Raw genomic sequence first — 21,845 nt, forward strand, 5'->3', positions numbered from 1 at the left:
ATATATAATGGTAATGGTAATGGTAAATGTAAAATAATGCTGACTTCTCGCCGTTTCACTTTTCTAAATATTTCGTTTAATCGATATGTACAAACTGTACATAGTTTGTACAGTATAATGTATAATGGTAATGTAAAATGTATAATGGTAATGGTAAATGTAAAACCATGCTGACTTCTCGCCGTTTCACTATTTCTTTTAACCAGCTCCAAAAAAAAGAATTAACATAATTGTGCTGAGAATTATTACTATTATTAGTCACACTAATCGGGATGTCAGTGCTACTTCTGTGATGTGCTACGTCAATGTGCTCAGGATTATTACTAACGTAGTGACGTAGTAACGCACTGCACATAACGTCAGTGCTACTTCTGTGACATTTATCTCTCCATCAGCATGATGTACCAAAGGTCTGCTGCAAGTAGGATAAAGTGAATGAGAAGAATGCATATATTTTTTTTCGTATAAATTAGAAATTTTATACTCACAAATATGCGGCACCAGCCCATACTCTTTATATGGCACTCTATGGATACTCTTTACCCACAACAATTTATGTATATTTTTCTTACAAATTAGAAACTTTATGTTCACAAATAAGTGGCACCAGCCCTTACACTTTCCCTGGTACTCTTTACCCATAACAATATATGTTATATATTTTTTTTTACAAATTAGAAATTTTATGCCTATAAATAAGCGGCACCAGCCCATACTCTTTACATGGCATTCTATGGGTACTCTTTACCCATAACAATATATGTATATTTTTCTTACAAATTAGAAATTTTGTGTTCACAAATAAGTGGCACCAGCCCATATACTTTACCTGGTTCTCTATGGGTACTCTTTACCCATAACAATATATGTATATTTTTCTTACAAATTAAAAATTTTCATGTTCACAAATAAGGGGCACCAGTCCATACTCTTTATCTGGCACTCTTTGGGTACACTTTACCCATTAAAATATATGTATATTTTTCTTACAAATTAGAAATTTTCTGTTCACAAATAAGCGGCACCAGCCCATACACTTTCCCTGGTACTCTATGGGCACTCTTTATCCATAACAATATATGTATATTTTTCTTACAAATTAGAAACTTTATGTTCACAAATAAGTGGCACCAGCCCATACACTTTCCCTGGTACTCTATGGGTACTCTTTGCCCATAAAAATATATGTATATTTTTCTTACAAATTAGAAACTTTATGTTCATAAATAAGTGGCACCAGCCCATACACTTTCCCTGGTACTCCATGGGTACTCTTTACCCATAACAATATATGTATATTTTTCTTACAAATTAAAAATTTTCATGTTCACAAATAAGGGGCACCAGTCCATACTCTTTACCTGGCACTCTTCGGGTACACTTTACCCATTACAATATATGTATATTTTTCTTACAAATTAGAAATTTTATGTTCACAAATAAGTGGCACCAGCCCATACACTTTCCCTGGTACTCTATGGGCACTCTTTATCCATAACAATATATGTATATTTTTCTTACAAATTAGAAACTTTATGTTCACAAATAAGTGGCACCAGCCCATACACTTTCCCTGGTACTCTATGGGTACTCTTTACCCATAAAAATATATGTATAATTTTCTTACAAATTAGAAACTTTATGTTCATAAATAAGTGGCACCAGCCCATACACTTTCCCTGGTACTCCATGGGTACTCTTTACCCATAACAATATATGTATATTTTTCTTACAAATTAGAAAATTTATGTTCACAAATAAGTGGTACCAGCCCATACACTTTCCCTGGTACTCTATGGGTACTCTTTACCCATAACAATATATGTATATTTTTCTTACAAATTAGAAGCTTTATGCCTACAAATAAGTGGTACCAGCTAGTACTCTCTAGGTACTTTTTACCCATAACAACATGTGTACATTTTTCTTACAAATTAGAAATTTTATGCTCACAAATAAGCGGCACCAGCCCATACTCTTTACCTGGTAGTCTATGGGTACTCTTTACCCATAACAACATTTGTATGTTTTTCTTACAAATTAGAAATTTTATGCTCACAAATAAGCGGCACCAGCCCATACTCTGTACCTATTGTTGTCAGTTTTAATATTCAGCACTAATAGACCGAGCTTTGCTTGGTGAAGGAAACTTTAGAAATGAAAAAAAAAATTGGGACCCCCTACCCCCTTCAAGAGATGTATACCTTCCATACCCTGATTTACACAGAGAAAACCCTTGTGTGATTTTTTAAGATTTCGTTTATTTTAACAAAGATACAAAGGGGAAGGTAATTTTCAAACTCTAGGTGTCAATTTTCCCATCCAATTGGCATTCCTGGTAAGTTTTAGGTTTCTACCACAATTGCTCCCAATGATCGTTCAGATTTTTTTGTTCATTCTAAACCAAGCAATGCTCGACGATTGAGTTGATAATTCACACATTTTCTTTGAACACTTAAAATTAAAAATACTGTCGCTATTTCAAATGTAAGGAAAGTTTCCAGGTGGATTCTACAGAGCGGGATTTCAAATTTAGAGGGAAATTTGTCCACTGTGTGTTTTTATTGAAAAACACCCTTTTTGTGTTTTTTTTTTTTTTTAATGAAAAACAAACCCAGACTGCACTCTTTGGTATCATATGGCCCTGAAAGATTGTCTTAAAAAGTCAAATTTATGAAGACCAATTAAATATAAAAATTTATTTAGAAGTGAAACAATGATTAGCTCTTTCTGATGTCCATGCTTCCGGCATTTTTTTTAAATTGTTCCATTCATTTTCAAATTGTAATTATAATAAAATGTATTTACTAATTGCCAGCTTTAAGGGGCCTCCCCCAGGCCACTCTGTGCATCCCCAGGTGGCGATAGTGGAACGCCCTACAAGATATATATAGGAGGCATGGACCAAAGGTGGACATATTCCCTAGGGGTCCATAATAAAAACTGGGGCAACCTCGCCCGGGACTACAAATACAGGTGGAGGAGGAAAAAGGCTCCTTAATTATATACTGAACAGGGCCCACCGTCGTGTCCACAAGTCTTGTGAGTTCCAAACCTTCTCCCAGTAAAGGGTTATTTTAGCTGCCCTGATTGGTTTAATCTTACATGATGGTCCAGGTTGTAGATCTGTTAATTATTCAGATGGTGGGAAAAAGGCTTCTTTTTCTTCCATCAAATTATCATTTATGAAACTTGAGAATTTTAGTGTTTTGGGTTTACCTCTAGATAAGTTTTTATATTGATATATCTTTTCATACAAAGCCTTTTTAAGATATTTGATTATTGAAGCAAGTCCAATTTCCAACACAGATCGTCTACTAAGCTTTAAACTGTTTGTTTCCTTTTTTAATGTTCTTGAATTATTGTAATCCCTTGTCAAAATATAAAAAAATGTTTTAACGATTACCAGTTTTTTGCTCTTTTTATCAAAAATTAGCGTGGGAGGGGGCCTAGGTGCCCTCCAATGTTTTTGGTGATTAAAAAAGAGCACTATAACTTTTCATTTCCGTTAGAATGAGCCCTCTCGCAAGATTCTAGGACCACTGGGTCGATACAATCACCCCTGGGAAAAAACAAAAACAAAAAACAAACAAACAAACAAATAAACACGCATCCGTGATCTGCCTTCTGGCAAAAAAATACAAAATTGCACATTTGTGTAGATATGAGCTTGAAACTTCTACAATAGGGTTCTCTGATACGCTGAATCTTTCGTTAAGATTCTATGACTTTTAGGGGTTGTTTCCCCCTATTTTCTAAAATAAGGCAGATTTTCTCAGGCTCGTAACTTTTGATAGGTAAGATTAAACTTGATGAAACTTATATATTTAAAATCAGCATTAAAATGCAATTCTTTTGATGTAGCTATTGGTATCAAAATTCCCTTTTTTAGATTTTTGGTTACTATTAAATAAAAAAAAACCAATTTTTTTAGCTGTAAGTAAGGAGCGACATTAAAACTTAAAACGAACAGAAATTACTCCGTATATAAAATGGGTTGTTCCCTCCGCAATCCCTCGCTAATTACGCTAAAGCTTTTAATTGTTTTAAAAAGTAGAATTGTGGCAAAGAGTCAAACTTTAAAAACTTTTTTTTTCCATCATGACAGATTCCTCCAAGGAGAGATCCTCCAACATAGCCCCCTCCCCTCAGCCCACCCCCCAAACAAAATAAAATCCCCCTGAAAACGTCTGTACACTTCCCAATAACCATTACTATATGTAAACACTGGTCAAAGTTTGTAACTTGCAGCCCCTCCCCCAGGGATTGTGGGGGAGTAAATCATCCCCAAATACATAGTTATTATGGTTATCGACTATGCTGAACAAAATGGCTATCTCAAAATTTTGATCCGTTGACTTTGGGAAAAAAATGAGCGTGGGAGGTGGCCTAGATGCCCTCCAATTTTTTTGGTCACTTAAAAAGGACACTAGAACTTTTCATTTCCGTTCGAATGAGCCCTCTTGCGACATTCTAGGACCACTTGGTCGATACGATGACCCCTGGGAAAAATAAAAAAACAAACAAAAAAAAACAAACAAATAAACACGCACCCGTGATTTGTCTTCTGGCAAAAAATACAAAATTCCACATTTTTGTAGATAGGAGCTTGAAAATTCTACAGTAGGGTTCTCTGATATGCTGAATCTGATGGTGTGATTCTCGTTAAGATTCTATGACTTTTAGGGGGTGTTTCCCCCTATTTTCTTAAATAAGGCAGATTTTCTCAGGCTCGTAACTTTTGATGGGTAAGACTAAACTTGATGAAACTTATATATTTAAAATCAGCATTAAAATGCAATTCTTTTGGTGTAGCTATTGATATCAAAATTCAATTTTTTAGAGTTTTGGTTACTATTGAGCCGGGTCGCTCCTTACTACAGTTCGTTACCACGAACTGTTTGATTGAGCCAGGTCGCTCCTTGCTACAGTTCGTTACCACGAACTGTTTGAAAAAACAAGCAATATTGTATCACGGCAGCATTGGTGCAATTACCAGCTGACGATTAATAAATAAACCCGGTTCTCACTGGGACATACGCGTTACATTTTATTGCTCTTTTTCAGGACGATGGGCTTAAAATTTCTTTTTGAAATGTTTTGGACCATAAAAAATGACAGGCTGTATTAAAATTTGTTTGTGATACTAATGTTTTGTGGCACGAATGCCAGAGAAAATCACTTTGCTATGGTTTTCTAAGATGAAATGCTCTAAAGGTGAGGGGCTTTAGACCATAAAAATAGAGACTTTCTAAAAGTTTCCATTGGCTGCCATTTCAACACTCTTTTGACGAGAACTGATATTTTGTGACATAAAATTACAGAAAACACAACTTGGTTGTGGTACAAATTATTTTCTTGCTTATTACGGACATTAAGTTTTGTGATTTGCCTTTCGAATGATACCTTTTTAAAGATTCTGTGACCAGTGGTTTGGTATGGTTACTCTTGGAAAAAAAAAAAAAAAAATCACAACGGAGACATATCAGTGTTTTCCATGAGTAAAAAGAAACTTTCTTGTTATTCAAGACGTATTTCTCTAACAAAGAGCTTCCAACCATGATGATTCCAGTAGGGGATTTTCAATTTTGATCTTACGCCATTTTCGAGGGGTCTCTTGTTCTTTTTTAGATTCCCTTAAATACGCTTTCGCAATAAAGTTTTATTTTTAAGACAAATCGAAAAAGTAGCTAGCATTCCTGCATTAGATTTTTAAAGCAATTTTTTGCATTAGACAATTTTGACTTAAATACTTTTTAAAACTTTCCATTATTTTTGGCAGTCGTTAGCTCTTTATTAGGTTGCAGCTCTAGCTGAAACCATGATAGTTAAAACATAGCAAATTATTTTGTAATCAGTAAATTGCATATACTACTGTTGGAGTTGGATTTTTTATAGGGAGGGGATTCAGGGATGGAAAAATAAAACTTATTTTTGAATATTCTCTTAATTTTCAGTTTGAATTGAATGTTTGGTAAGTGTTTTGCTACTTTTGGCCTTTTTTTTCATTTTATTGAAAAAAGGAAATATAAATCTGTTAAAAGATACAGCTGAATCTCAGCTATCAATTGCTATTAGAATTTTATTCTCAAATTAAAATTATAATCAAAAAAATAATAACATACCAAAAACATGAAAAAAGAATATGTCTTACAAATGGCAAGTTAAAATTCATAAAGACTTAGATTATATTTTTTTATTTTAGATCATCTAGCTTGATTGATTAAATTAATTATACGTATAATATGTACATATATACGTATAATTCACCTAAATGTAGATTATACAGACGATTTGAGTGTCCTAGATAGAAATGCTAGTATAATGAAGGCATTTTCGGAGTTCTTTTTTTTTGAGTGGTTGAAAAAGAAATACTTTCAATAATACCAGGCAGCGTAATTTAGAGTAGGGGATGCTAAGAAACGAGAAAATTAGACAAGTGGATTGCTTCGCTTATCAAGGCAGCATTATTAACAAGAGCCACGGAAGCAGTGAAGTGGTGGGTGGGTTCACTTACCTAGGTAACATTGTTACTAAGAATGACAGAAATAGAGAAGATGTTAAAAGCAGAGTTAGGAAGGTAAAAGTTTTGTCTACGCAGCAGAAGAAAGTTTGGAAGAATACAAAGCTAATGGTCTAGTATGACTCTGAAAGTGGGTGCTTTGAAAGTTGAGGGAGATTAGGATAGAAATTTTGTAGCGGAATATTCTGGATGATTTCTAAATCTGTACTCTTCAGTTTCTATGTTTTTTTTCGGAGAAGACGCTCGATACTTATCAGGCAACTTGATTGTTTTTTGCCTGATCCAGCATTTTGTGAGGTGTTTGACATACCAAAGACTTCTTTCACTAGCTCCAGCAGTTATGCAGTAAACTGCTTCCAGTTTCTTTTTACACAGTCATCGGGAAGTACCTCGGCATTTTCTCCATTATTCAGGGTAGCCATAGCGTCGGATTTGTTTTACAAGACCAGGCGGAACATATTAAATTGAAAACTGTTGATTTGTTTGGCTCATGTTTATGTACAACGTATAATTCTTAACGAGTAAATGAAGCTCAGATTGTTGCTTACAGGTGGAGTTAGTTCGGACATCCACACTGAAAAGAATAAGGATAGTGTCTAAACCAATCCCATCAACTATTTTGCAATTACTTTTTCATCCTTTTCGAATTCTTATTCTGAAGGGTACTTTCTCCAGTTTTTCTTTATTTTTTTACCTATTTCTGACACACACAAAAAACCACCTGCTCGTTGCCAAGAGTATAAGGAGATAATTAAACTGCAACAAGGCCTTCCCCGAGACTGGTAAAATATCAAGAAAGTCGCTGAGGTGGATACGAACAAAACAGGAACGTTGGGAAAAATTGAAGGGAACTGTGGTATAAAAAAATGTACACTCCTAGGTAAATTTAATTCTCAATGGCCTCAACAGAAGAAGCATCTATCAACTTTCAAAATGAAATTGATTCAACCTCTATTGGCTTTGTCACAAAAGCAAATTATAATGGACAAATTTATGACAGTGAGCACAAGAAGGAACTTCATAACGTATTTGATTAATAACCGAAAACTGATCACCGAAGAAGTGCAAATTTTTGCTGCTCCGTGTAAAATGTCTGGGTAAAATAAAAAATAACAGACACTTATTTTACATATTATCACTAATATAATCTTGATATATCATTAACATAGTCTAAATAATTCACTGTGGATTCCAAAGAATTAGGCCTGATGACAGAGTAATGTTGTTTAAGTCATCTACGGTAGACGCCTAGGTTGTACAGACAAACTTCTGTTTTTAAATTCTTCGCTACGATTCACAAAGGTTGCTCATTACTTACTATTGGCTACCATAAAATTTTGGATACAAAGTGGATCTGTAAAAACGGTCACTAAGATTATCTGGCCATCTATCCTGAAGACAAAGGGGAGCCCTATTCTTAATGCATTAACAACATAAAAGCTAAACAAGAGTGGAATGGAAAGGGAACCGTGGGAACGCATTGCTTTTAGAAATCAAAATTTTGAAATTCGAATCTTTTAAAAAAAATTCCTTTTAATCTTATTTTTGAAGCTGGTACGCTAACCTCTTGATTGTTCTATTCTTTTAAGAAAATTTTATTCCTATTTCCAGCCGTTAAAAAAAGAAATTTTCTGCTTTCGGACTTTATTTGGTTAAAAATAAAGGGTTTGCTTTTACGCCTTTATAAATAACCTTAAAATAAAATCCCATTTCAACTACAGAACATAATTCATTATCACAAGAATTAACGATGTAGAAAAAGATATATAAAGCATTGACAAGGCTAGCAAAACCGTGTGGTGGCTCATGTGATTGATTTCTGCTTGGAAATATAAGGCTTAAGGCTTGAGCACAACTGCTAGAGGGCCTTGAATTTCAAAGAGATTAAGTAATAGAGTCTCAAAATAATTAAATAAGAACAGAAAGAAGGATAAAATGCTTAAACTTCAACATACATTTACTTCATAAATCTCTAACGTTCAAAGAATATATTGTCAAGTAAAAGGGCTTTCAATTTCAGACTATATAATGGGCTTGTAAATTTATTTTATGGGACTTAAACTATTTTATTTCAAAATAAAGACAGTAGGAACAGCTGTAAACCTTCACAAATAGGATAAAATCTATGTTATGGCAAAAAGCCAGCTTTACAGAAAATTCACTTTATCAGCTTTTTGGTGACTCTAGTCACTCACTCCGCTTGTTATGGTATGCAGCTTTAGTCTTTTACTCTCCACATCATAACCTGATGCCCCTTCAGCAGAAGCTTAAACCTTTTGGCATTAAGTGAGTCAAAATAATTTCATGCCCGATTTTTTTTATTTCATTTCATTAAGTTTTTCTTTTAGAATCTATGTAGTCTATAGCCATTCTAAGAGTATGACTACAATTCTGCTAAATTCTATTTTTTCTAGCTATATTTGTCTACCTTTTTGTTGAGTAGACACATATAAGATTTAACATATGCGCAAAAGAGACTTTAAACATTTCTTTATTGTTTTTCAGTGCCCCTCTAGCGGCAAAAAAAGAAAAAAAGACACATTACTCCTGCACAAATAAAAATTTATTTTCCCTTTTGCTCAAGAGGCTGTTGCACTGCAAATCTCAGTTTAATCCAACATCCAATTCGAAGGATCTCAGGCTGTTTTTCATGATTACCATGAATTTGTTTAGGCACTCAACTTTTACTAATAATATTACCCAAAATAACAATTACTATTCCCGAATAAGCTTCAAACGGCAATTCCTCCTCGTTTGAAAGTTTTTCTTTAAAATATGCTTTAAATTTTCTGTTAATAGGGATTGAAGTTCGTTCTTTACTAGGTTGCCTCAGAAGTCGCAAACATGATAGAGAAGATGATTTTGCTTTGATAACTCATTAGAAACCATATTTTTTGATTTAGGAAAAGATTTAGCTGGAAATTTTCAGTCCTATTATAAATAATCTATTTCTTGAAGATAACAAAAAAGAAGAAAAAGGTGCCAGCAATCCCCACCCAAGAATAATAGATTATTTTGTAAAAAAATTCCGGAACAAATAGTGTTATCGTCAGAAATTTTTGATGTTTTATGCAATTAATTTTGATAGTTTTAATTCATTAAAAAAAATAATGCCGAAGTCAAAGTCAAGTCTACCGTGTTTACAACCAAAATTTATGAAATAAACAAAAATACATAACAAGGTGAACGATGATTGTTTATTAAATCAGCACAGTATTAAAATCAACAGATGTACGTTACAAGGCAAGCGATGATGTGAGACATCAAAAGAATTTGAGCTCGTATTTGAAGTGCAAAATTATACATCTGCATTCCCTGTCATATATTTGAATTTGTTCAAAAATCCAGCCAATATTTTGTAGTTAATGTAGATAAAATCTATCGCATTTTCTGGGGCAGTGTGAAGGATTAAGAGTCTGGAGAAAGAAAATTTTGGAGTGGATGAGGAGGATTAGCCTTGGGTTGAAAAATCACTGGAAAATAAGTCTTTTATTAATAGTAAAAATCTGACACATTTTATTCGTGTAAGGTAAAGGTAAAGGATACGGCATTAGACTTTACAGTCCGTACCGGCGGTGCTGATCTACGTTTCTTGGCCCTTCAAACAGGAAGTGCAATGGGGGGCTGGGGGCCAGCCATCCTGTGCTTTCGCACACCCTTCCAGTTTACCTTCCCCAGATTTCTCCAGGTACCCATTTAGAGCTGGGTCGACTCTGGCTAAGCTTACAGAGTCACGCCACTGACCCCCGTCCCAAACTGAAGAATTGGGTACACCGGGATTCGAACCTGCGTCCTCTCAGACAAGGGATCCCGAATCCAGCGCACCAACCCACTCGGCCAGGACGGCAGTTTATTCGTGTGGGTAAGGGTGTTATATGATGGCTTTGTTGTTTTTTTTTTGCGTGCGTTAGATTTAAGGAAAGTTTTCTAATGCAGTTTAAGGTGGCAAAGTTCATTCTATTTCACAAAGGTGGTCACAAGTCAGATATAGAAAACTGGAGACCCATATCAATCCTACCTATTTTTTCAAAGATACTGGAGAGAGTGGTACATAAACGGCTGTATAATTTCCTTCAGATGGATAGGCTTTTGACTCAGACAAAATTTGAGTTTCGCATGGGTCATTCCACGACGCACACCTTACAACACCTGATTCAAAAATCTAATGTGCATTAAACTAAGGTAACGTACCTGTGTTTATTTTCATTGACATTAGAAAAGCTGTTGACATGGTTGACTACCAAGTATTGCTTCATCGAATGAGAAGTCTTGGAATAAATGGAGTTTACCCAAGAGGGTTTGACAGCTGTCTTTACGGTAGGTCCCTTAAAGTCGTTTTAAATAATGTAGTCTCATCGTCTTTTCTTTTGAATTGTGGTGTACCTCAGGGCTCTGTGCTAGGCCCTTTACCTTTTCTAGTTTACGTGTATATGATGCGCCTTTATCTACAAGAATGTATGTATTACTTCTTTTGCGGATGACACCGTGCTAACAGTATTTACAAAATCAGATGGTGATTTAGTAGTAAAAGCTAATGATGCTCTCAAAAGATTGGAGGTGTTTAAAAGTTTAAGTTTGCTGTTCGTGAATGCAAAGAAAAAGTTATTACTGACATTCTGTAGAGTGGGTGATTCTGTTGATGTATTTAGTGAAGTTCTATTGGATGAAAGCCTGTTGTACAAGTTAAATCACTGCCGTACGTTGGCTTCCATATTGATTCTAATCTTTCGTAGAGGCATCATAGCGACATTATTTCCGCAAAAATTGCACGAGTTGGCATTCTCAGAAGAAAGAAGCATACGTTGTCGAAACTTGCTCTTCGCACTATATGTTTTGAATTAATCTACCCGTATATATGTATACGGGTACATATGCATGTTTAGTTTGGAGCAGCAACGTTTATGTTAATTAAAAGCTTGTGCAAATTTTACAGAACAAAGTAGCAAGAATAATTGAGAAGCATGTAAAAATTTTTAAAGACACCAGTGCATGCTTTAATTCTTAGAGTCTGCTCAATGTTGAACAGATGAGGGACTATCAGGCGGTGATGCTTGTGCTTAATTATGTGCACAATCTAGCCTCAGAAACTAATAGTGAGTGTTACCGTTTTAGAAGTTCTGTTCATAAGCATGATAGAAGAAGATGTAATAAATTGGTTCTAGATATTGAAAATAGTGCAATAGCTTGTTTTACTTTGAAGTATCTTACCCCTTTTGTATTGAATTCACTTCCTCTGAGTGTTAGGGTTGCTGAGCACCTCACACAGTTTAAAAAAAAGACTAAGAGAGTATTTGTTGTGGAATTAGTTTTTTATTTTTTTATTTTGAGCGATTGGAGTGAGCTATAGGGCAGGAGGGAGGAGCAAGTTGAAGGGGTTGGGATGGATAGAGTTGTATTTGGATGGTGGTTGTTACCCTGGCGGTGTTTGAGAGAGGGTGGTGTCTTTAAACTTTTTTCATTATTATTTTAATTAGTGTAGGATGCTTCTAGGAGCATTTATATGTTTTTTTTATTGTTATTATTAATTTAAGATGCCTTTATGAATGTGTATTTAGTTAATCACTACACATTAGCGAAATTTAAATTTTTCCCTAGCGTAGTGATTTATACCTGTAATAGTTTATATTTTTGTTCATTATGTTAATAAAAGTGAAAAGTCAACATTTTCTTTGAATGGTTGTCTGTATTTTAATTGCTTTGATGAAAGTTGGTATTGAATCCTTTAGTTGTATTTGTACGTTTTTTGGGGGGCCATGGCCCTGAGGTTTTTTGTTTAAAATATACTGTTCTATACCATATTACAAACTGCGAAAAATAAAGTTCAGCCCTTCTTTCTAGGGCTATATGAATCAAAAGGTTTATAAGTTTAGGATGCGTTTTATAGATGAATGATTACAAATTGCTAGAGACTCTACTTTTTGGCCAAACGAAAAGCAGATTTTCGCAAATGGGATCGAAAAGGGTCATAAAAATGAATAAAGAGAGAACTAGGCTTCATGGCAGGGAGTAAAGAATAAAACTTTTAATAGATGAGCCCTTATACATCTCTTCACAATGTTTCAGTGCCCCAGTAGAGGTGAGTAAAAAAAAGAGAAAAAAGCACACAGATTGAAAAATTAGTTTTCAAATAAGCCACTAAGAACCTCTCTGTGAATTTCTCTGCCTCACTAGTGGTGAAAAAAAAAATAAAAAAGAAGAAAACATCACTGCATTATATGCGAATAAGTAATTTTCCTTCTTGCTCAAGAAGGGGGACTGTATTTCTCCAATTTGAGTTTTTCAGCTATGGTGATTCCAAGGGTGTAGTTTTCATTTCGATCCACCGCGGTTTTGATGAAACCTCAGCACAATAAAGCTAGAAACCTCATTTAGGAAACTATTCGTTCAGGAGTTATCCCATTACTTAATTTCAAGGCACTGTATATGTTGTTGTGTGCATGTTTTACTTTTGCTCAGCTTCATGGTGACCGTCTCTGGCCCCTAGGTGTTCCACCGTCTTTTACCTCTGATCAGAATAATTATAATCTTCGCGATACAAAAATCATAATCAAGTTCCTTTTACTTCTTGTGTAAGGTCAGATTTTAATCCCTTAGTTGCAAGTCATTTTGTATGGAATAAGTTTCCTGAGTCAGCTTGAAGGTGCTATTCATTTGGATTGTTCGAAAGAAATTGTTGAAAATTCTTTGGCTTTTTGCTACAAAAGCCAAAGAATTGCAAATTTTTTTTAAAGAAATTGATGAAAATTCCTATGTTATTTTATCTATTAATTTTTTTAATATTTATTATTATTTTATTGGAGTCTACTTAATCTACTTAGTTAGTTTAGTCTATTCAATCTATTTAGTTTTTTTCTATAGTTTTAATTTTATTTATGTTTTCTTTTCCTCTTTTTTTTTCTCTGTGACTATTCAATTTTTCCGTGACTATTTCAATTTTTCTGTCATTTTCTTTTGTCTGAGCAAGCGAAACGTTTGTCTTTTACAGGCCAATGAGCCTTTGGGAGAATAGTAAATTGTAATATTGTATGTGTATTTTATGATGAATAAATCTAATCTTATGAAGTTTCAAGCTAATTTTTCAAAATTTAAATATATTCCTTCTCGGAATCAACTTTTACTTTTAAGATTAACCGAAGCATTAGATACCATTTCTGAATTAGTTTCATATGGGATTTTTCCTAACTTGACAGAATTTTTTGCTTTTTCCAGAACATATCTTAAATTCCTTTCTTTTTTAATACACTTCATTTTCTTTTAATATGAATCCTTCAATTAATATTTGTACCTGAATTACTGACACTTCTACGACGTTGATTGATAATATTTTTGTAGATTTTAATTATAAAGGGTCGTGTGTTATCCCTAATGATGTTTTTGACCATTTTGGAATAATGACGGTTTTCGAAATTAATGGATTTACGCGTAGGTCTCCAAAAATTCATAATGAGCGATTTTATATAAGTAAGACTTCTTTGTTTATAAAAAAAAAGGCTGGAGAATTTTGATTGGTCATTTTTCTACAAAGTCAGACTAATGATATCAGATCAGTAGTCAGAGAGACCAATGATCAGTGGGCACGGGTTCAATCCCAGTTGTGGCCAGTTATTTAGTTTGGGACGGGGGTCAGTGGCGTGACTCTGTAAGCTCAGCCAGAGTTGAACCAGCTCTAAATGGGTACCTAGAGAAATCTGGGGAAGGTAAGTAGGAAGAGTGTGTGAAAGCAAAGGATGCTTGGCCCCCAGTCCCCCTTTGCACTTTCTGGCTGAAGGGCCAAGAAACGGAGATTAGCACCGCCGGTTTGGACCTTAAGGGTATAGTACAGTCTTTACTACTACTACTGATATCAGAAAATAAGTAACCTTTTGAAGGAAGAGTGTCTGAAGAAAAAACATAGTTCTAGATAGAAGAAATAAACCAAGGAAATAATGGATAACACCAAGTTTAGTAAGTTCAATTAATCGAAGACATTGCCTTTATAAATTGAATGTGTTATTTCCTAGTGAGTGTGATAGTAGAGTGTATAAGAATTTTGAAAGAATTTTTGGAAAGGATTTTTTGCTTTTTTCAAAACATATCTTCAATTCCTTTCTTTATTTAATACACTTCATTTTCTTTTAATTATAAAAGGTTGTGTTTTATCCCTAATGATGTTTTTGACCATTGTGGAATAATGACGGGTTTCGAAGTTAATGGATTTACGCGTAGGTCTCCAAAAATTCGTAATGAGCAATTTTATATGAGTAAGACATATATTAGTAACAATTTTGATTTGTAATTTTTCTGCAAAGTCAGATTAATGATATCAGAAAATAAGTGACCTTTTGAAGGAAGAGTGTCTGAAGAAAAAACCTAGTTCTAGAAAGAAGAAATAAGCCAAGGAAATAATTGGATAACGCCAAGTTTAGTTAATTCAATTAATCGAAGACATTGCCACTATAAGTTGAGTATGGTAGGTGGTAGTGAGTGTGATAGTAGATTGTATAAGAATTATAATACTGCTCTAAATAAATTCCTGAGGAAGGCTAAAAACGGAATATTATTTAAAGGAATAAGAGAATTGTCAAGGTAATATAGCAAAAATGTGGCTGACAATTGAGTCAATCATTGAAATTGATGCTAATAAGTCACCATTTTTAAATCAGCCTGATGACCTCGGTCAATTTGCGGAATGAATGACTTCCCATTTTTCTAATATAGGTTGCAAAAAAAATTCGATTGAAGTCTGCCCTGAGGATGGAACTTTTGAACAGTTTCTGGGCCCTTCAAGTAATATGAGCATTTGGCTTACGACAGTGACTGATGAAAAAGTAATTGATATAGTTAGTCAAATTGTTGTTCGTTTTTGTTATATAAATTTCCTATGGCCCACGGGATTTTTCTGGAATAAATTATTATTATTATTATTATTATTATTATAGTGTTTTCAATTAAGAGCATTGCTGCATGATCTTTGAGGATATTGAAATCAATTTTGCATTTTTTTTTGCAAAATATGGTTGTTTTAAAGAAGGGTTATTTCCGAGCGTCTTTAAAAGAGCAAAAAATTGTTATATTTCAAGAGGGAGAGCCAAAATATTTTAATGGCATCTACCGATTTCACTCTCTTTTTTTATTTTTTTTATTTTCTTTTCTCTCATTTTACTCCACTATCCTCACTATCCTCCACTCCAAAATCAGTTTGGTTTCCATAGAAATTATTCTACAAGGGATGCTATCCGGTTCCTGACTACAATAGTAAATGATAGCTTTGATAATAAAATTAAAGGTGGTTTAATGCTTCTAGATATATTAAAGGTGTTTGATACTTTTGACCATTTAATCTTATTGAAAAGATCAGAAAATGGAGGCATTCGCGAGAATGGGCCGCAACTTTTTGCTTCTTATCTTAAAAATTGAGTCTTTTTTTTTTTAAAGTGAAGGATCATCAGTTGAACATAAGGTAAGAGGTGGAGTCCCACAAGGATCCCCCTTGGGACTGCTATTGTTTTGAATATATGCAAATGACCTATACTTAGCCCTTGGTGGGTTGTATATTGAAGTTGGGATGACCCAAAGATAACTGAGCCCTAAATGGGGCTTTAATTCTGTTTGTGGATGATACATGTCTTGCGGTAGCAGCAAGAAGGGAAAGTGAATTACTAACTATTACAAGAGACAATATGTCAAGGATAGAAAAGGAGATGAAGGCTAGTCACCTGAAGCTGAATTATAAGAAATCTCATTGGGGTATTTATGTAGGTCACCAAATTATTATCCTTCGGTAATGGAATTAAATGTCGAATCTTATGGTATTGAGAGTGTACCGTCTGTTTAATATCTTGGTGTAATACTAGATGACACTGTCCTTAGTTTCTTAGTTTCTCAAAGTACATACCTTCTATGTCATCCAGAATTTCTCACAATGTAGGGATTCTGAGAAAGCTGGTATTTTTTTTCCAGTTATTATGCTTAGACTGATATGTTTTTCCATTGTCCACCCTTGTTTGATTTATTGTTGATCGGAAATTTTAAGTGAGATGCGAAGAAAAATAATATCTAAAGACCTTTTAAACAGAAACCCCTGTTGATTTCTAAAGTCTGTTAGCTTAAGTTGGACAAAGATCGTTTTATAATGTTTATTGTGTGATTAGAGTGACTAATGTGTGGTTGGGGTTTATTGAGTTGGAGGATAAGCATGCGCAGCAGTATAGACCTCTGGTGGTGTAGTGGTGCATGAGTTATTAGTAAAGAAACACTCAAACCTCCCATAAGGAAACGCTCTAAAATTACACAGGGATAAACACGGGCAAATGTAAAAATGTCAAAGGAAATAGGTTAGTCTGGAACCACAAAGACCAAAAAGTGATATGTAACCCTTCTAAACAAGGTAAGAAAACAAAGTGAAAAAAATATGTCTGAGGGCGTGAGTATAATAATGCAGAACAATTACAAATTTATCAGATATAGTAACAGGCAGTAAGAAAATATGATAAAACTACATTTGAGCAATTTTTCACTCATCACTCGCTCATTTTTTACTCATCACTCTTCACGCAGCCAAACGCTTTTCCAACCCTTTGTATTTTAGCCACTACTTCTTCTTGCATTAAATTAAAACACATAGCAATTAGGGCCATACCAATTATTAAATATGTTGAGCAAAAGATTAAGCTTGGCTCCACCCCGTCAGAGGCACTGAATGAGTCACCCGGTACAATATCACCAAAACCAATAGTACTTAAAGATATAAAACAGAAATAACAACTATCTAGTAAGTCCCAGTCCTCCCAGTTCATGAAGAGCAGTGCACCTCCATAGACATACCCAACGATGATGCTCACGGAGATGGTTAAAGGGACGGTTACTGCTAAAGGGTCTCCTTGATCTGTATCACTACCTAGACTACCACTAGGGGAGCGTTTTTTCTTTCCTCCACATAAGCATATTTTAACATAGGTCCAGCGGAAAGACGTTGCTAGTATATCACCAATATTTGAAACGTACAATAGAAATATGGGCATGCCAATCATTGCGTAAAATATCGTCATGATTTTGCCAACAATGGTAACTGGTGCAATATTTCCATAGCCTGAAAAAGAGAGAATATTATATGAAGTGAGAATACCATTTCGGAGAAAGTAAAAAATTATATTAAAACATGAAACAAGCAGATACTATATTGAATAATACCTTGAATAATATATTTAAATAATACATTGAATAAATACCCTATAAGTAACATTCGTAAGAAAACTTTTAGTGGTTGACGAACAAAAAAATAATACCACCGATTAAAAATATCAAAAGGTATTTTAGAAAATTGAATAATCAGTTATCTTTTGAATAAAATTATAAAAACAAATTAAAAAGAATAAAACATAACTAAAGTTTAAAAATTTCCCTTACCTCAAAAATCAAAACTAAAAAAAAATGTTTAAAATATTCCAATTTAGTTATAATTCTTTACATCATGTTTATAAATTTCGTAGAAGTTTAAACTTAAGAGTTCGTGGATTTACTTGTAAAAAAAATTTCCTAGCGTAAAATTCATGACGAAAAAAAAGTTTTATTCTTTCTAAACAAGTAAAACAACATGCCATTTTTACCCTCCCTTTTCTCTCTCACTCTCTTTCTCTGTATTTGATTCATTGCTCTGCTATTTCCCCCTCAAATGCCATACACACTCTCAACCTCTAGAATTTGCATATATATTTTTTTATCAAGTGGATATGTCTACAAAGTTCACGTTCAAATATTAATCTTAATTGTTATACTTGAACCTCGCCTTTACAATTCATTCTTTTACTGTTGATGTCATTTATCACTGTTCACGGACAAATGAATTGTCTATGAAGCCTTCATTCCAGTGTAAATCCTCTTGTTTATTATTCTAGAAGTAATCCCTGTGTTAATCACACCACGTGAGGTATATCAGAAGCTCAGCAGTTCCAGGAATGAGAAATCCTAAGACTATGGTTGAACAAGATTTCCCAGACTTTACGAGGCGATTCTACAAGCCTCAAGAGGAATTCTTTTGCAAAAGAGATCTTTGGATTAGCTGGACTTACACTTCAGTTATAACACTGCATTTATTTTTGTTTCAACTTTAAATAAATTAAACACAAATGATAAAAAAAGTTTTCTAAAAACAAAGAGCCACAGAAAGTCTTCATAAAAGAGAAGTGAAAGTTTATATAAGGGTGGGGATACACACCTCTTACTCTTTACGCTAGAGTTTTATCAGGTTTAGCTGAAAACATTTCTGAGTAAAACAAACGTAGTTGGTGAGTAATTGCATTTTTTGTTTTAGTAATTACCTTTCGAAGCATTCGAACTGAAATTTCTTTTCATTTAATGCGAGTGTATATCAATGTTCCTAACCGTTTGTGCTGTAAAAATATTTTTTATTCGATTCCCATGGGTGTTGTGCTAGAGTATTCGTTATTGAAGCATCTGTGAACAATTTTAATCTTAGAGTGAGAAGTGAGAGAGTTAGGAGGAGGGGGATCCATCATACGTACAAAGAATACTATCTGTTGGTTTTAGGTTTTAACACCACTCTCTACCTTCGCTTGAAAAACTTGTGATTTCAACTGAGTTTCTGTTCATTTATAATACCATATCCGGTATTAAACCAAACATAACTAGAGCTATTTCCATCTCAACCCATTCATTCAATAAAATAAAGAGTTTCTTAAATTGAAAGTTTTTTTTAACTGAAAGTAGCAACATAAACCTTAAAACAAACAGAGCTTATTACGCACATAAGGGGCCCCCTTCACCATTACCTTGCTCTTTACGCTAAAGTTTTCTTGTAACTGTTAAAAAGCCTACTAAACTAATTAAATGTCCTTTGTGTTTCAAGATTCAGTGTTAAATACTTGGAAAAAAGTTACAGTTTAGCGTAAAGAGGTAAATATTGAGGAGGGTGCAACCCTCTCATACATGCGATAATTTCTGTTTGTTGTAAGTTTTAATATTCTTCTTAATTTCAGCCGAATAAACTTGTTTTTATATAGGTTAGATCGTTTTTTTAATGTCGGGAAATACAGCTCACCCTCCATAGAAAATACTATCTACCTGGAGGTATTCCTCCGTAGAAGGATTCTCCCACCTAAACCATTCACCAGAAAATCCACCCCTCCCCCCCCCAAAAAAAAAAATATCTGTATGCTCCTCAATAGTCAATATTAAACGTAAAACATGGGCAAGCAAATACGTCTTTCGACAATGCTGAATAAAATAAACTTCTCAAAATTTTGAACGTAATACTTTGGAAAAAAAATGGTCATGGAAAAGGGGCTAACTGCCCTTTAACATTTTCGGTCACCTAAAAAGGACACTAGAAATTTTAGTTTGCCATAAAATTAGCCCTCTTCCAATCTTCTAGGATAACTGCTTAGATATGATAACCCCTGGAATAAAAACTAATGCCAAAGTTTTGGTATTAGCTTTGGTATAAGATAATACCAAAGCTAATAGTTCTTTCGACTATGCTGAACAAAATGAATTTCTCAAAATTGCGAACATAATACTTTGGGAAAAAATGGTCATGGAAGGGTGGCTAGCTGCCCTATAACATTTTCGGTCACCTAAAAAGGACACTAAAAATTTTGATTTGCCATAAAATGAGCCCTCTTCTATTCTTCTAGGATAACTGCTTAGATATGATCACCCCTAGAAGATAAAAACAAACACGCATCTGTGATCTTGCTTCTGGTATATTAGAAAAAAATTCCACATTTTTGTATGTAGGAGCTTGAAACCTCTACAATAAGGTTTTCTGGTATTTTGAATCTGATTGTATGATTTTGATTAAGATCACCTGATATTTTGGGAGGGTTTACCCTTTTAAAAATATTAATAAAAATTTTAACTGCATTGTAACATTTGAGGGGTATCATTAAACTTGATAACTGTTGTATATTCTGAATAACGAGCAAAATTTAATCCTTTGATATATCCATTGTTACCAAAACTCTGTTTCTTAGAGTTTCGGTTACGATTAAGCCGCATCGCTACTCCCATACAATTTGAAAGTTACTACGGTTTGAAAGTTACAGTTACTAAAAACTATTTGAAAGATCAGCTTCTGCATGGCAATGGTCCGGGAAAAAGGAGCTTTCACTCCTCAGCAGAACACTTCATACAATAGTCATCCATGTCTATACGTGTTTCTGGTATAAATGGAGGTCAGAAATTAAATCCTTGTTCAGCTAACTTTCATCCATTATGGAGATAAGAAGTGCATCTCCTGCATTCACAAAAGCTAAATGGGTATTTTACTTTAAACGAGTCAAAAATATACATTAAGTTAAACAAGATCCATTTCCTACACCTCTTGTGGAAAGGAATACATATGTTTAGGGACAAAGAAAGTTATGCTTAGGGACGAATGTTATGGCACAAACCAGCATGGCTTACAAGACATGGAGCTTAAATGGATTTTTTTGAATAATTCAAGTTTATTCGTCAAATTTCAATTATTCGTCAAATTTTTGCTCTGACAAAATTTTGTTCAAACTGGACAAAATTTGTTTGGTTAGTGTCAAAAAAGTCTTTTTGTAGAAGAAAACCAGATATTCGCACTTAGTTGTGGTGTAGTCTCATTTGTCAATTAAAATGGCCCAATGTCTCAAATTTCGACAACTTGTTTGATGCGACTACCCTTGAGGAAAAAAATACATGCATGTACGAACATCGACCTCTAGATCAGCCTCAGGGAATTTCATATTTTTGTAGATAACAGGTCTAGAGCTTTCATGCACGCTAAATTTAATAGCACATTTACGATCCAGATTGGATCTCTTTTTGGGGATATTTAAAAGCTTTTTCCAAAAGTATAAAAACTTATATGCTAATAGATATTGATAAGAAAAAAGGTAAAGAATTCGGCATTAAACTTTACAGTCCCTACCAACGGTCCTGATCTCCGTTTCTTGACCCTTCAGCCAGGAAGTGCAATAGGTGGCTGGGGGCCAACAATCCTGTGCTTTCGCACACCCTTCCTGTTTACCTTCTCCAGATTTCTCCAGGTACCGATTTTGAGCTGGGTCAACTCTGGCTGAGCTTACAGAGTCACGGCACTGACCCCCATCCCAAACTAAATAATTGGGTGCACTAGGATTCGAACCCTCACCCTCTCAGACAAAGGATCCTGAATCCAGCACACCAATCCACTCGGCCAGGACGGCTCATTGATAAGAAGACAGATTTTGATAGGCAAACCTAAAATTACTGTATTTCACATATCTGAAATCCGCATAGTTGTTAAATTCTCTGTTGATATATATGATGCATTCAAAGCTTCATTTATACTTTCTATTTCTATTGTTTGGGGTTG

General features: G+C 34.2%; 1 protein-coding gene and 1 long non-coding RNA gene across 3 annotated transcripts in view; one reads left to right on the forward strand and one right to left on the reverse strand.

Moving 5' to 3' along the window:
• LOC136034086 (uncharacterized) overlaps positions 1 to 18,617 on the forward strand; it is a 41,968-nt gene extending 23,351 nt beyond the window's left edge. For both annotated transcript variants that reach the window (XR_010619113.1, XR_010619112.1), the window contains exon 3: positions 18,397 to 18,617. This is a non-coding gene — a long non-coding RNA (uncharacterized LOC136034086). The remainder of the gene's footprint in view (positions 1 to 18,396) is intronic.
• Positions 16,917 to 21,845, reverse strand: part of LOC136034084 (potassium channel subfamily K member 18-like) — a 100,453-nt gene continuing 95,524 nt past the window's right edge. Inside the window, exon 6 of the mRNA XM_065715210.1 lies at positions 16,917 to 17,591. Coding sequence (XP_065571282.1) covers positions 17,038 to 17,591 — 554 coding nt within the window. The 3' untranslated portion in view covers positions 16,917 to 17,037. The remainder of the gene's footprint in view (positions 17,592 to 21,845) is intronic.

The sequence above is a fragment of the Artemia franciscana genome, chromosome 12, assembly GCF_032884065.1.
Source record: "Artemia franciscana chromosome 12, ASM3288406v1, whole genome shotgun sequence".
Lineage (NCBI taxonomy): Eukaryota > Metazoa > Arthropoda > Branchiopoda > Anostraca > Artemiidae > Artemia > Artemia franciscana.